The sequence below is a fragment of the Synchiropus splendidus genome, chromosome 9 (assembly GCF_027744825.2).
Source record: "Synchiropus splendidus isolate RoL2022-P1 chromosome 9, RoL_Sspl_1.0, whole genome shotgun sequence".
Classification (NCBI taxonomy): Eukaryota; Metazoa; Chordata; class Actinopteri; order Syngnathiformes; family Callionymidae; genus Synchiropus; species Synchiropus splendidus.
The window spans coordinates 8,887,522-8,902,880 of record NC_071342.1 but is presented as its reverse complement, the minus strand read 5'-3'; the positions used below and the strand labels follow the sequence as shown (position 1 = coordinate 8,902,880).

At 42.5% G+C, this 15,359-nt stretch overlaps 1 protein-coding gene across 3 annotated transcripts in view; it reads left to right on the top strand.

Moving 5' to 3' along the window:
* Positions 1-15,359, top strand: part of grid1a (glutamate receptor, ionotropic, delta 1a) — a 273,218-nt gene that overhangs the window by 155,984 nt on the left and 101,875 nt on the right. For all 3 annotated transcript variants that reach the window (XM_053876097.1, XM_053876098.1, XM_053876099.1), the window contains exon 5: positions 13,032-13,237. In XM_053876097.1, coding sequence (XP_053732072.1) covers positions 13,032-13,237 — 206 coding nt within the window. The remainder of the gene's footprint in view (positions 1-13,031; positions 13,238-15,359) is intronic.

The following is a 15,359-nucleotide window of genomic DNA, read 5'->3' as shown; positions in this document are numbered from 1 at the left end:
ATTTAAGACGGCACAAGACGCCACGTATTTTTGGCTTCCGTGACCGAATGCAAATTTGATGGAATGAATGTGGAAGGTGCGTGTTTAGAATTTACTTCACTAAAGTCTTTCTTCCACTGAGGATTCATATACAAATATAAAGTCTTGTTTCTCTTTCAATGTTGAGAAATATTTTGTAGACTGCGGATTGACTTTTCTTTTCTGTCCTTGTTTCTCGTGGTTTTGTTTCAACAGAGTTGACCATGATACCAAGTAACAGCTTGTTACAGTCTTCAGCTCTCACCCTCCGCTTGTATAGTTAAAGCAAAGCATGTCTCTAATGTGACAGTGTGCCGCTGAACAACCTTAAATTAAATAAGTTGCTCATGCATTTCTTTCTTTTCCATTAGCTGTCAAAACACTCTTATCTGTCTGGTTTCGACTGGATAAAAAATTAACTGGTTGAGGTCTGCATTCAAGTGTTGCTTGAATTTCATCAGGTTGAAATTGGCTGTTGTTGATTTTTGGTTGTTTTGTGATATGAAAAATCACAACTCAGATTCTGTCTTAAGTTAAGAGTCTTAAACTGACTGTAAAGTCTTTTAGCGTCCAAATTAGCGTTGGCTACTATTCTGGTCTTTGTTTGGATCGAACCTTTTGAACAAGGGCTGTTCAGTAGCGCAGATTTGCATTGGAGGCAGGTGACTGAGGTTCTTGGTGTTTCATCTCGGGCTGCGGAGGGCAGCCGTGCAAAGTTATAAATTTGCGCTCTGTGAATTTTAATCTGCCACCATGAGATTGTTTTTTTTGTCACTAGGCCACACATATTAGGGCTAGTTATAAAACAAATGAGTTTGTGGACACCACCTGCTGTAGAGACGCTCCTGCTTCAGGCTCGGACCACCTCGATGGTTCAGCCATTGATCAAGTTCAAAGTGTGGACTCGCACTTTGGTTATTGGGACAAACTTTTTTTTTTTTTTTTTACCACATACAGCTCACACCAGAGTCTCTAACTAGGGACCCTGTTATCCCCCAATGAAATGAAGGTAAAACATAAGGTTGCTGGTTTAAAGCCATTTATCAGCACTAAAAGTGATCAACAATAGTACAAATGATCTTTGTGCAGGACAGGCTGTTGCCATGGTTACACTCAAATGTAACAATGTGTGGAAGGAATGCCTCTTACCAGCGAGCGTCGGCCTGCTTTAGTAAATGCCACTCAGTGTTTGCCTCCTCACTGTACATACAGAGGAGGAAGCTCACGATCAATATTGGGCAGAAGACAGACGTGCAAATAAGTGCTTACAAAAACCGCAGAGTCCTTTCACTCAGAGCAAGCAGCGATAAACTTTCCATGACTACTGTAATGTGGGACGGGAAACGCTGCATTTGTAGCGATTCTCGCAGGTTTGTCTGCAATATCCTGCCCATGCTAATGAGTGAGGACCTGCTTCATCTGTCTCTGCTCTCCCCATGGTGACTCACACTCCGTCAGAGGGAGAGAAAATTAGGCGGAGATGAGGGGAGAGATGGATAAGGCTGCTTTTAGTCCGACCAGGGAGGTGGCTTCCACTGCTGAGAGTTCATTTAAAAGACTGACAAGCTCGGGAGTCTGCCGGTAAACAAAACGTACTTCTCACAGGGCTCGCTGGCTTGCTCTGTTGAGGGGGATCAGTCAGCAGCAGAACACTTTTCGTCTTCATTCCCAAAGATCCGTGGCACTTTTCGGACCTTCTGCAAGACTTGAACACCTCTGACCTTTAATTAATTGGCTCTGTACAAAAATAAATTCACCTTCACCTTCACCTTCGTCTGCCGCTTATCCGGGGTCGGGTCGCGGAGGCAGCATTCGGAGCAGGGAAGCCCAAACTTCCCGGTCCGCACAAACCTCCTCCAGCTCCTCCCAGGGGATCCCGAGGCGTTCCCAGGCCAGACCGGAGACATCATCTCTCCAGCGAGTCCTGGGTCTAACCCGGGGTCTCCTCCCGGTAGGACATGCCCGGAACACCTCCCCAGGGAGGCGTCCAGGGGGCATCCGGATCAGATGCCCGAGGCACCTCAGCTGGTTCCTCTCGATGTGGAGGAGCAGCGGCTCCACCCCGAGCTCCTCCTGGATGACCGAACTCCTCACCCTATCTCTAAGGGTGCGCCCAGCCAACCTGCAGAGGAAACTCATCTCAGCCGCTTGTATCCGCGATCTCATCCTTTCGGTCACTACCCAAAGCTCGTGACCATAGGTGAGAGTGGGTACGTAGATCGATCGGTAAATCGAGAGCTTCGTCTTGTGACTCAGCTCCCTCTTCACCACGACGGTCCGATACAGCGACCGCATCACTGCTGCCGCTGCACCAACCCGTCCATCAATCTCATGCTCCCCTTTTCCCTCACTTGAGAACAAGACCCCAAGATACTTAAACTCCACCACTTGGGGCAAGAACTCTCCACCGACCCGGAGAGAGCAGACCACCTTATTCCGGTCGAGAACCATGGCCTCAGACTTGAAGGTGCTGATCCTCATCCTGGCCACTTCACACTCGGCTGCAAAGAAATTGAAATGCATTTTTATGGAAAATAAATGATGTCCAACTCTCTTGATTTGGGGTGGTATCCGTTTTATATCCCTTTGTTTCCACATTTATTTTCCCTACAACACTTTCATTTTATGTTATACAAAGCAGAGCGGCCACTTTACATTGAGAACAACCAGTCTGAGCCTGCTTTTCATTCCCACCACAGTAAGATTCAATCATGGCCAGACGGCTGTTGACACTCTGACAGAGTCTCAGCCATTGTATACTGCCAGAGTATGTTTCCCTTTATCTCGTCTTTGCCCTCTCACAAGATGTTTCTTTGTCCGGATGAATGTGCACGTAGTTTCTACCCCCTGCCAAATATTTTTTGAAATACATGGCTTCCTTTGTGGAATTGTTTTTTTGTCAGGGCATTCAGTAACTGTATTTAAACACAAGGTGCTGTTTATCTTGGCCGTGATATGTAAAATAAGGAGGAGAGTTTGGAAAGCATTTGAAAGAGTTGTTTGGTTCTTCAATGCCCCGGTGAGGCACAGGTATTATTTAATGTTTCATGTTGTAAGCAAATGATTCTTCATCCAATATATAGTTTGTGTGGGGGAAAATAAATGTCTAAAGACAGTCTCAAAAGAACATTAGTAGACTGACTAAATAATAACTAACTAAATAAACTAGAGTTGTCAAAGCAACAGCAGATCAACAGTGATGTTTTTCTCTTATTAAGAAAAGAAAAATCACTATTATTAAAGATCGGATATGACATAACAGTAAGTAACAGGTGGCTGTTCAGTAGGTTTTTGCATGTTTGGATATTTATCCTGGATTTTAAAAATACCTGAGAAACATCTTCTCATGATAAGAGCAGGCTAAACATCTGAGCTCAATAGCTGAGCCATCATGTCACCCAGAGCTGAACAACTGAAGTTTCTTCTTCAGCAAAATTTCAATTGTATACTGCCACCTAGAGTCCCATTGGGCTCATTGAAATCAGTGATTTTTCAAATGCTTCAAAAGGCATTAATGTGTTATAAATAATAACAATTGATGCAAATAACACAAATAACATCATGTTTTAATTTGATGTTGTTATTTTTCCATCTCCAGATGCACTTTGTTATATGATGCGAAGTCACAACCCAAACATCCACATTTAAGGAGCCTAAATGTGACTTCAATGATGGATGGACATTTGAAGTCTTAGGACTGACGCACAACAACGCGTGTGACTGTGACAGAGAGCACACTCTCTTAGAACCCATGGTGCTCCCAGACAGCTAGCTTCCAAGTCTTCTAAGAACTCCTCACTTGGCAATATGAATATTTTGTGTATTCCGATGTAAATATTGATGAAAGTAATCAGCATTTCTCAAAGCAATTCATCTTCATATTAGAGCAAACACCAGGGTGCACAACCATTACTTTGCTTTTCCGCTCGGAATGCCACGGCTGCTCAGTGAAAACCTCTGAGCCCTTTGATGATGATACACTTATTCCAGCATCGCGGGGATCCATGAGGGATCCGTGCTTCACTTCGAACTCAAGTAAGATACAGCTTGAAAAAAAGTGTCTGAGCTTCTTCAATGGATATTTCTGTCTGTTCTTTCCTGTCGGCCCGGCCTCTGTTGAGCCTTTTCCAGCAGGAGAGCCAGAGAGAACAGAGTTATCAGTCACTCTGCGAATTGGATTCAGACACTGCAGGCAGAGAAAGGGGTGAAGGTTTGATATCTAAAACCTTCAGCAGCAGATTTAGGTTCATAAATTTCCGCTCTGGTTAACACATCCCAAAATCAGACCTTTAATTCCATGTTAATCCTCTTTCCTCCGACGCTGGCCGTGGCCAGCATGGTTACCCTCCGGAACCGTGGGGAGAAGCCAGTCAAATGTTTGTGCCACCAACTTTGATGTTTGTATTAGGCACCTATAGAAGCCACCCTTGTTCTATAGATTTCGGATTAAAACCTTATTTATTTGTCGCTGCTGGGTCTTGGTCCATCGCCTGAACCCTTTGGGCTTTTCGAAGGCACAGAGCCTTGTGAATTTTAACGTTTAATGCTTCTTATACTCTACAGCCTTGACCTGTCAACAGAGACCGGTCGAATGAAAACCGCACTCGAGAAAAGTTACTTTAAATCAAGTAGAAGTAAATATACTCATGTGATTTTATTGCTTTACTCAAGAAACAGTAACTCGTCCTTGACACTGAATCGTGTTAGTTAGAGGAAGATTCTGGGTTTCAATATAATGGAGCAGCTCACATGGAAACAGCAAAGAACAAACAGCAGCATGAAAATATCCAGACGGCTGTGTATAATGACCAAATGCAAATTCTACTTGAATGAAAGAGCGTTGAGAACACTGTACTGTACTCTTGTAACCAGTTGGAAAATGTTCAGTGTCACTTTAACAAAGTTATAGATGTCACCGTGTTATGTGCGTGTGTTGCGTCATTACGTCAGTCTGAGCAGCCTGCAGAGAATGAGTGCTGAAGTCTACGTCGGTGTGTTCAGTGTTTTGTCATCCTGCATCATAAGAAAACAGTGAACGGGAGCAGACACACGTGTGTGATTAAGAGCGGTTCAAACAAAAGAGAAAAGTGTCCTCTGCAATACCACTACCGGTTTGTTTTAGTGTGTCAGGTTCATTTTCTTCATCTTTTTGTTATTATGTAAAAAATCCTATGAGGATCTAATAGATAAACGATCCCAAACGTTATTTGTTGTCCAGTTCTGTTTTTTTTGCCCACATATTTTGGTGTCAGAAGTGGGATCTATCTATTAGTTTTATTTTGGAAAAGTGGAACACAGTATAGTAATCACCGGTAGTGGTATACAAAACTGCAGAGAAGAGAGAACGTCCTGGAGCTGCTGGAGGTGTTCAGAACTCCGAGCAGACTGAGAGGAACTTCCGGACGTTACATCGCCAAGGATTCAGCGAGGACGTGACATCACTGGGGCACAGGACTGAACCATTTCATCACTCCTACCGACTCACGGCTTTCCTACAACGCAAGTAAAACTGAAATCATGGAATCACTGGAGATAGAGACTGAAGTTGATAATGTTGATGTGCAAGAACAAATTGCTGAGTTGCAAAGGAAACATCAACAAGCCATGGACACTATTGCCTCCCTGAGTCGAGATGCACAGACAAAATCTTATGTTTATGTTCCCCGGGAACGTCATATCACACCGTTCAGTGGTGATTATGTCAAAGATGGCCGAACAGTAGATGACTTCATTGAAGAAGTAGATCGTGTTCTGCGTGCTAGAAATCAATCTGAAGGTGATCAGTATGATTTTGTTGTGTCATTGCTCAGAGGATCAGCATTAGAGGAAGTAAGACTCAGAAGCAGTTATGGGTCCACTCATGTAAGAGACTTATTTGAATATCTCATTGAAGCATTCAGGGACAAGAGATGTGTTACACAACTGTTACAGGACTTTTATAATCGGAAGCAAAAGGATTTTGAAGATGTGATTGAATATTCACACGCCTTATGTCAGCTGCTAAGATCTGTGTTGAATAACGATGCCAATGTAGTAGCTGATGATAGACAAACACTGAGAGACCAATTCATTCAAGGTCTGAGAGATCCAGTTCTAAAAAGAGAGCTACGAAAGTTTGTTAGATCACACCCAGACTGTTCAATGATTGATGTCAGGGAAGAAGCCTCTTTGTGGTCAATGGAAGATACTACCACAAACAAAAGTTTAAAGAGCAGAAGCAAGGTTTCTGACAGTTTGGATGGAAATATCAGATGTTCTGCAGTTAGGTCGGAGGAACGACGATCTGTGAGTGTGGACGAACTTTTCAAAGTTGTGGCTGAGCAAGGGAAACAGATAGGTGAGTTGACAGCTGCAGTCAAGTCACTTACCACTCAGGCAATGAGTACAAGAGCTCCACCTCGTAATAAATATCGAACGCAATTAAAATTTACTGAAGATGGAAAGCCAATATGTCTCAAGTGTCAAGGGGAGGGACACATAGCAAGGAACTGCAGTAAGAACTCTGACAAGTCAGAAGCTGTTGTTGATCATGGAAGTCAGGTGTCTCATTCTGTTAGGAATAGATTGACGAAAGGACGTAAAATAAAGTCACCAGAAACCAGCTCAGAACAGGATCAGTTGTTGTCTCGCGCAGTTGGAACATGTCCTGTGGTGGAGATGAAGGTGGGGGGTGTACTAACTAAATGTTTGTTAGACACTGGAAGCCAAGTGAGCACAATTTCTGAAACCTTTTTTCGTGAGCATTTGTGTGGTGCAGATGAGGACATGTTAGCTACAGCTAGATGGCTTAGACTCACTGCGGCAAACGGTCTGGAGATCCCATATTTGGGATATCTAGAGCTGGCCGTAGAGACAGTGGGTGTCAGAATTCCAAATTGTGGCTTCTTAGTGGTGAAAGACCTACCCGGCTCCACAGCGTCTGAATCCATCATTGTTGGAATGAACATTATTAGTCAATGTCGTCAGCTGGTTCATGAGGAGTTTGAGACCACTCTGGAAGGAAAACTTGATTCAGATTGGAGAAGTGTTTTTCAACAGACACAGGAGTGTGTGATCAGGAGACAAACAGTGTCTAGAGTGGCAGGTCGAGATCAAGTTTATATCCCTGCAGCATCTGTGGTTACTGTTATTGCCAAAGGATCACCACAGAAATCTGAAGTCGCTTGTCAAAGTTTGTTAGAGCCATTAAAAGTTCCTTTGCCAGGTGGTGTGGTGGTCCTGCCGACTGTAGTGGAGGTTAGCAGTCATACGGTACCTGTGCAGGTGGTAAACTTTTCTCAGGAGGATGTGTGGCTGCATCCTAGAACCCGGCTTGGTATACTTTCACCTCTTTCATGTTTGAATGAAGAGACTCAAGTCAATGTGAAATTTCAGCGTGTTTCCTGCAGTACAGAGGAAGTTTCAGTTCATTCACCCAGTCAGTCCAATCCTAATATTGAGAGTTTACTGGATAAATTGGATATTGGTGGTACTGAAGAAGAGCAGCTGCAGTTGAAAACATTGTTGTCTAGATTTCCTGAAGTCTTTGCTGTGACTGATGATGACTTGGGTTACACAGATCGAGTCACCCATGAGATTGAACTAGTGGATGACGTGCCAGTGAACATACCTTATCGTCGCATTCCACCGAATCAGTACAATGAAGTTAAAGAACATATTTCACAGTTACTAAAAAAAGGAGTAATTCAGGAAAGCACCAGTTCTTATGCATCCCCTGTGGTGGTGGTGAGGAAGACAGATGGAAGCATCAGATTATGCGTGGACTACCGTAAACTCAACCAGAAGACTAAGAAAGATGCTTTTCCGTTACCACGGATTGACGAGAGTTTTGATGCACTGCAAGGCTCAAAGTTCTTCTCGACAATTGATCTTGCAAGTGGTTATCACCAAGTGGCTGTTAAGGAGAGCGATCGTTGCAAAACTGCATTTTCAACACCTTTTGGGTTGTTTGAATATTTGCGCATGCCCATGGGAGTTTGTAACGGACCTGCAACATTCCAGCGGTTAATGCAAACTACCATGAGTGATCTGATTTTCCAGATTATGCTGGTCTACTTGGATGATATTCTAGTGTTCTCTGAAACATTCTCAGAGCATCTTGAGAGACTGGAAGTGATTTTAAAGCGGTTACGAGACAACGGTCTGAAGGTGAAACTTAAGAAGTGTCATTTTTTGCAGTCCAAAGTCACTTTCTTAGGACATCAGATCTCAGCGGAGGGAATCGAGACAGATGAAGGAAAGATAGCCGCAGTTAAACAGTGGCCAGTGCCCAAGACCCTGAGGGAATTGAGATCATTTTTGGGGTTCTGTGGGTACTACAGAAGGTTTGTGGAACACTTTTCTAGACTTGCTGGGCCACTTCATGACTTAGTGAACAGATGCCTAAATGCTGGATATCCATCTCAGGTGAACCAGATGATGTGTCAATCTTGGACGCCAGAGTGTCAAATGGCATTTGAAGTGCTGAAAGAGAAACTGACGACTGCTCCAATATTAGGATTTGCTGATTTCACCAGTCCTTTTATTGTTGAGACCGATGCTAGCAATCAGGGATTAGGAGCTGTGTTGTACCAACAACAAGGATCCAGGAAGAGAGTTATTGCTTATGCCAGTCGTCGTTTGAGAAATGCTGAGAAAAACGACAAGAATTATAGTAGCATGAAGCTTGAACTACTGGCTTTGAAATGGGCCGTGTCAGAAAAGTTTCGTGGTTACTTATTGGGTTCAAAGTTTACAGTCATTACGGACAACAACCCTCTCTGTCATTTGAATACTGCTAAACTGGGAGCAATAGAACAGAGGTGGATGGCACAGCTGGCCGCTTTTGATTTTGAAGTTCAGTACCGTCCAGGTAGTAGCAATAAAGCTGCTGATGCTTTGTCTAGGCACCCATTAGCAGGGGAGCCTGAGTCTGAAGATTTGGAGTACGATGGCTGTGTTGCCATATGTAATGTGATCTCCAAAGGGACCTCACTTGGACTTGAACTAGCTACTGCTGGATTGGAATCCCTGAAAGTCAGACAGATGAGAGCTATGGAAAAGGGAGTTCCATTAGTTCACCCGATAAGTCAGGGAAATACCCCGACTTTACCAGGATACTCAAAGGAGGCGTTACATGCATTTCAATCTGAAGACGTCGTTTTGAGTATGTTTAGAAAGTTTTGGGACAAAAAGAGAAAACCCAATTTCAAAGAGAGAAAAGACCTGTCAAAACCCGTGTTAAGGCTGTTGAAACATTGGTCACACATTCAAGAGAAAGATGGTCTTCTTTATAGGGTGATTCAAGATGTAAGACATGGTGAATGTTTTCAACTTATAGTGCCAGAATGTCTGAAATCCAGAGTGTTGGAAAGTGTCCATGATTCCATGGGTCACCAAGGCAGTGAGCGTACTATAGAACTTCTCAGAAAGAGATGTTTCTGGGTCGGACTCCAAGAAGATGTGAAAGAGTGGATTAAAAAATGTGAGCGCTGTGTGTTAACAAAAATGCCACATCCAAAGATCCATCCTCCAATGAAGGCATTTTTGGCCAGTAGACCACTTGAGGTAGTAGCTGTTGACTTCACTCTTCTAGATCCAGCTTCAGATGGGAGAGAAAATGTACTGGTAATCACAGATGTTTTTACTAAGTTCACGCAAGCTTTTCCGACACGTGATCAGAAGGCAGAAACCACGGCAAAAGTGTTGCTGAGAGATTGGTTTATGAAGTATGGAATACCTGAACGTTTGCATTCTGATCAGGGTAGGAATTTCGAGAGTGAGGTAATATCTGAGCTGTGTAGACTCTACGGAGTGAAGAAGAGTAGAACTACTCCTTATCATCCGACAGGAAACGCACAATGTGAAAGATTTAACAGGACATTACACGAGTTGCTTCGCACCCTTCCAGCAGAAAAGAAGCGCAAATGGCCTGAATATTTGCCAGAGTTGGTGTATGCTTACAATGTTACGCCACATTCCACTACTGGCTATTCGCCATACTTTTTGTTGTTTGGAGTTGAACCTCATCTTCCTGTTGATGCGTTGCTTGGACAAGAGTCATCTGTTGTGATTAAGCATGACTGGTTAGCGATCCATCAGAGAAGATTGAGAGAAGCCCATGCAAGAGCAAAGGAGTATTGTGAGCGTAAAGCTGCTGAGAGAATTGCTAAGCTCAACGAAAAAGTGTATTGTCCGCCAGTTGAGCTGGGTCAGACTGTGTACTTGAGAAACAGACCTCCTGGTCGAAACAAGATCCAAGATGCTTGGCAACCGGTTCCCCATGTTGTGGTAGATGTCCAGGGAACAACATACACAGTGGAACCCCTGGAGGGAGGACCAGTGAAGAGAGTCCATAGAGCAGACATTCGTCCTTGTGATTCAAAACCCGAACTGATCCCAAAGCCAAGACATGCCGAATGTGAGAACAAACCTAAAGTTTTGGTGCAAGAACAGGATTTAGTGGCTGATGATGCATCAGAAGATGGTGTGGTGATAGAAGTGATTGTTCCAAGTGATATTCACAGTCAAAGTGATGTAGATCAGTCATCTCATGATCTTTGTGAAGGTCCAAGTCACGATTTTCCAGATCAGGAATTGGAAGTTGAAGCAGTACCTGAACTGAGAGAAAAACCAAGGTCACTTCCTGTACCTGCTCCTCGTAGGAGTAAGAGAGTTACGGCAGGGCAGCATTCTAACTTGCACCATGAGCCAAAGTCAGTGTTGGAAACTAGATCCATTGATCCTGCAGCTGTCTCACAGATCATTGCCAATCTCGGTACAACGTTCTTTAGGGAGACTGTAAAAGAACTGCGGAATTCTCTCTCCGTCATCGAGGACGTTGACTGTTAAGCAGGGGAGAATGTAACCAGTTGGAAAATGTTCAGTGTCACTTTAACAAAGTTATAGATGTCACCGTGTTATGTGCGTGTGTTGCGTCATTACGTCAGTCTGAGCAGCCTGCAGAGAATGAGTGCTGAAGTCTACGTCGGTGTGTTCAGTGTTTTGTCATCCTGCATCATAAGAAAACAGTGAACGGGAGCAGACACACGTGTGTGATTAAGAGCGGTTCAAACAAAAGAGAAAAGTGTCCTCTGCAATACCACTACCGGTTTGTTTTAGTGTGTCAGGTTCATTTTCTTCATCTTTTTGTTATTATGTAAAAAATCCTATGAGGATCTAATAGATAAACGATCCCAAACGTTATTTGTTGTCCAGTTCTGTTTTTTTTGCCCACACTCTGATGTTCCCAAACACCTACCAAAGTAACACAAGACCACTGCTGTGAGTCGAACGTATGGGGCACATTACAGAGCACATACAGAGGAACTGTTTGCTAAAGCAAGATCAACATAGTCACCTGAGCTAGTAGAGAGTCAAACACTGCTAGTCATGTTTAGAGCCAGAAATGAACTGCATCTACAGAGATGGTTTAAACTAACTCCTGATGAGGAGGAGCAGAGAAGAAGAGGGAATGTCTACCAACCGCATGCTAGAACCACACTGAGACAAATGTACGCTGTAATAGTTACTTGAATTTAACTGCAGTTCTACGAGTATATGCAGAGGCCTCTAATGGGCTTTGAAAATGTGGCACTAATAAAGTAAATAAAAAACCTAAACAACATTAAAATAAAGCTGACACTGCTGCTACATGAGCTGCAACATTACTCTAGAATAGAAACTTCAAAGATTCAAAGTAACTGACGGTTTGCTGGACTAAAAACAAACACTTGAAAAAACAACCCCAAAATAATTGTAATGTATTAGAGGAGAATGAAATGAACACCAATTTAAACTATTTCAAATGATGACAATGTACAGTGTAAGACTTTTTAGCACATACAGTGAAGCTGGAGAAAGTGGCAAAAACAGAACAAAAAATGAACTAACAAAAAACATTTTTACTTATACTTATACTAGCAAAAGCATCATTAATGCAGCAGTAAGGGATACGCTTCATTGCACAAATAATAGACGAAACATCTACAGTCTACTGGTTCTGCGTTTCCCATCGGGGGTTGCCTCCTCCACCTAACCATCTTGATCTCGTCTCCAGTCACACCTATCCTCTTCATGTCATCGAGTTTCTCTCGAAAACCTGCAGCGAGCCCGTACGTGTGTCTGTGTTGTCTTTCATGCCACAGCGAGGGTCTGGCAACACTTCACAAATGACGAATGATTTCATTTCACGCCTTGTTCTGCCCTTTGAACATTTTTATTCTGAGGAGAATCCAGCAGCAACTGCTATTATTTACGGCACTCCAAATAAAAGCGGCTATGCTATGATGACGGAGAAGGTAGAATTTCTCTTTCCAATCTCTGTGGTTTGTTCATGCGGTGATTAGTCAGGAGCCCCGGCAGCAGCCAGACAGGTCCTCCGTGTTCTGCTTTGGTGCTCAGACCAGGTCAAGTGTTGGAGATTTTCCCAATTTTCTTATTTTTCCTGTGGCTGCTGAGGGTTTATGTGACTTATTTGTTCAATATATGTGGCGGGAATTATTTATTTTGGGGGGCTCACCGGTGAAACGGGTATTTTTAGTGGCCAGAGTTTGCGTTTATAGGGCTGTTTGGTCTCACAGCTGCTCGTGATATCGCTGAATGATTTCACAATTGAACTGCTAGTCTCAGACCGAATAATCGAGTTAAAAAATAATGACTTTCAATTGAGTTTTTCAGCTCAACTTCTATTTGGGTTCCTCTGTTGAACACTGTTGACACTGCACTCACATTGAACGAGGACCTGTTATTCTTAGAGTGTAAGGCAACAAAATAAGCAAAAATAGGTTACAAAAAATCCTTTTTTAACACTATGAACAGGAAGGGAGGGAGCAGCTTAGTATTTATTATTTATTTATTGCAAGCATGTTTGTACTGTCAATACATGTCTCACTTTGTTGCCATACATTTAAACTCTGAAAACTTTGAGACTATTTGTGATTTTATTTACGGGATACTAGCTGTATCTATGATCTATAATCCTTGGTTTGATGTAAGTACTAGACAAGCCTAATCCTGCATGTGTCTCCCTCCAGATATCCGTGGTTTGCAAACCTTCATGGACCAGGCATCCCGATTGGGTCTTGATGTTTCATTGCAAAGGGTGGACCGGAACGTCAGCCGAGTCTTCACAGATCTTTTCAACACGCTGCGAACGGAAGAGCTCAACCGCTACAGAGACACTCTACGCCGTGCCGTGCTGCTCATGAGTCCACGTGGTGCACAGGTGTTCATCCACCAGGTAGGATCCACTGCAGTCTGAAAGCCATTCAGTTGTAATGACGTGGCAATGACGATGGCGTTGTGACGGTTGATCTGTGAAAGAGAATGACAACATTGTTGAGTCTCTTTTGCAAGGGTCAAGTTAGATGGAAATTCTGGAAGCTAAGGGGCGAAACTGTTCAATCACATCCTCAGAGGATGGATGGATGGATAGATAGATGGATGGATGGATGGATGATGGATGGATGGATGGATGGATGGATGGATGGATGGATAGATAGATAGATAGATAGATAGATAGATAGATAGATAGATAGATAGATAGATAGATAGATAGATAGATAGACAGATAGATAGATGATGGATGGATAGATAGATGGATGGATGGATGATAGATAGATAGATAGATAGACAGACAGACAGACAGACAGACAGACAAAAAGACAGATAGATAGACAGACAGACAGACAGACAGACAGACAAAAAGACAGACAGATAGATAGATAGATAGATAGATAGATAGATAGATAGATAGATAGATAGATAGATAGATAGATAGATAGATAGATAGATAGATAGATAGATAGATGGATAGATAGATAGATAGATAGACAGACAGACAGAGAGACAGACAGACAAAAAGACAGACAGACAGACAGACAGACAGACAGACAGACAGACAGACAAAAAGACAGATGGAAATTCTGGAAGCTAAGGGGCGAAACTGTTCAATCACATCCTCAGAGGATGGATGGATGGATAGATAGATGGATGGATGGATAGATAGATAGATAGATAGATAGATAGATAGATAGATAGATAGATAGATAGATAGATAGATAGATAGATAGATAGATAGATAGATAGATAGATAGATAGATAGATAGATAGATAGATAGATAGATAGATAGATAGATAGATAGAGTTCTTTTCTAAGTTCTTTTCATGGCATCTCATGTTTCATCCAGAAAGCATCTACACTTTGTTCCAAGGGAGAGTCCACGACGTGAAGCCCCCAGGGGGTCATTCGGGAAAAATAGCAGGAGTCAGAAAAAAGCAGAAATCCATCACTTGAAAAACACATAGAGAAACTGTTGAGACAAAGGAGAAAATCCTTCTCAGGAATTCAATAACAGAACCACAGACAGATTTTAACCATGAACAAACCTGCCGTGTATTCAGCTCTTCAAGTTCTCAACAGCGGTTGAACCACTGTGCCAGTGGATGTTGTCCAAAGTTGTACAGGTCAGAAATCTACGACTAGCTTTGATGCGCCAGTGAGTAAAACTCCCAGAGGCATGGTGAGATGTTCACGGTCGCAACGGGACAATGTTGTCACGGAGATGCCTCCTCACTCTTTAATGTATTGTACTGACTTGCACAATAATGTACACTGTCATGATATTACAAACATGTGAAGCCATCCTCTTCACATCATTCTCTAGCGGTATATTTTTCCTCAGTTTAGTTCCTGCATTGTCCTCACGAGACGTTTCCCACACTCTCATTTCCCGGCCAGGAAATCAATTTAGTGTTGCTTCAGCTTTAGTTAGACAAATGCAGACCAAACCTTGGCAGAGATTGTAGCGGCATTAAGAGATAAACCGCGATATTGTTAACTAGAACTATTGAGTGATGAAACACGATGCAAGTGCTTGAACAAGTACGGGCCTCACTGTAGTTGCACAAACTTTATGTCATGTAAATGTAAAAGTTAATTCTTAACTTTTTTATATATGTTATTATTAAAAAAAATAATTAAAATAACTGTGACATTTGAGTTGAAATGAATGTGACATGGTGTGGTTGTAACTTTTGGCGAATGTTACATATTGGTCGTGATTATAAGAAAACTAAGCTCATAGCCTCGAAAAGATGAAAATACTTACAATTTTATTGCTCATATAGTACAAACTGGTCAAGAGAGGCTACAGTGATATAATGCCAAAGTTTTAAACATGATTTCACAGCCACCTTGACTTTCCAGGAATCTGCCTTATATTAATGTATTATGATTAATATTATCAATGTAAAACACAAGAAGCAAAGTAATGTATATACAGTAAAAGGACACTTTATACATCATACAGTATCTCAACTTACACGTCGTCTCATGCTAGTATTTTCAAACTACCACCCGT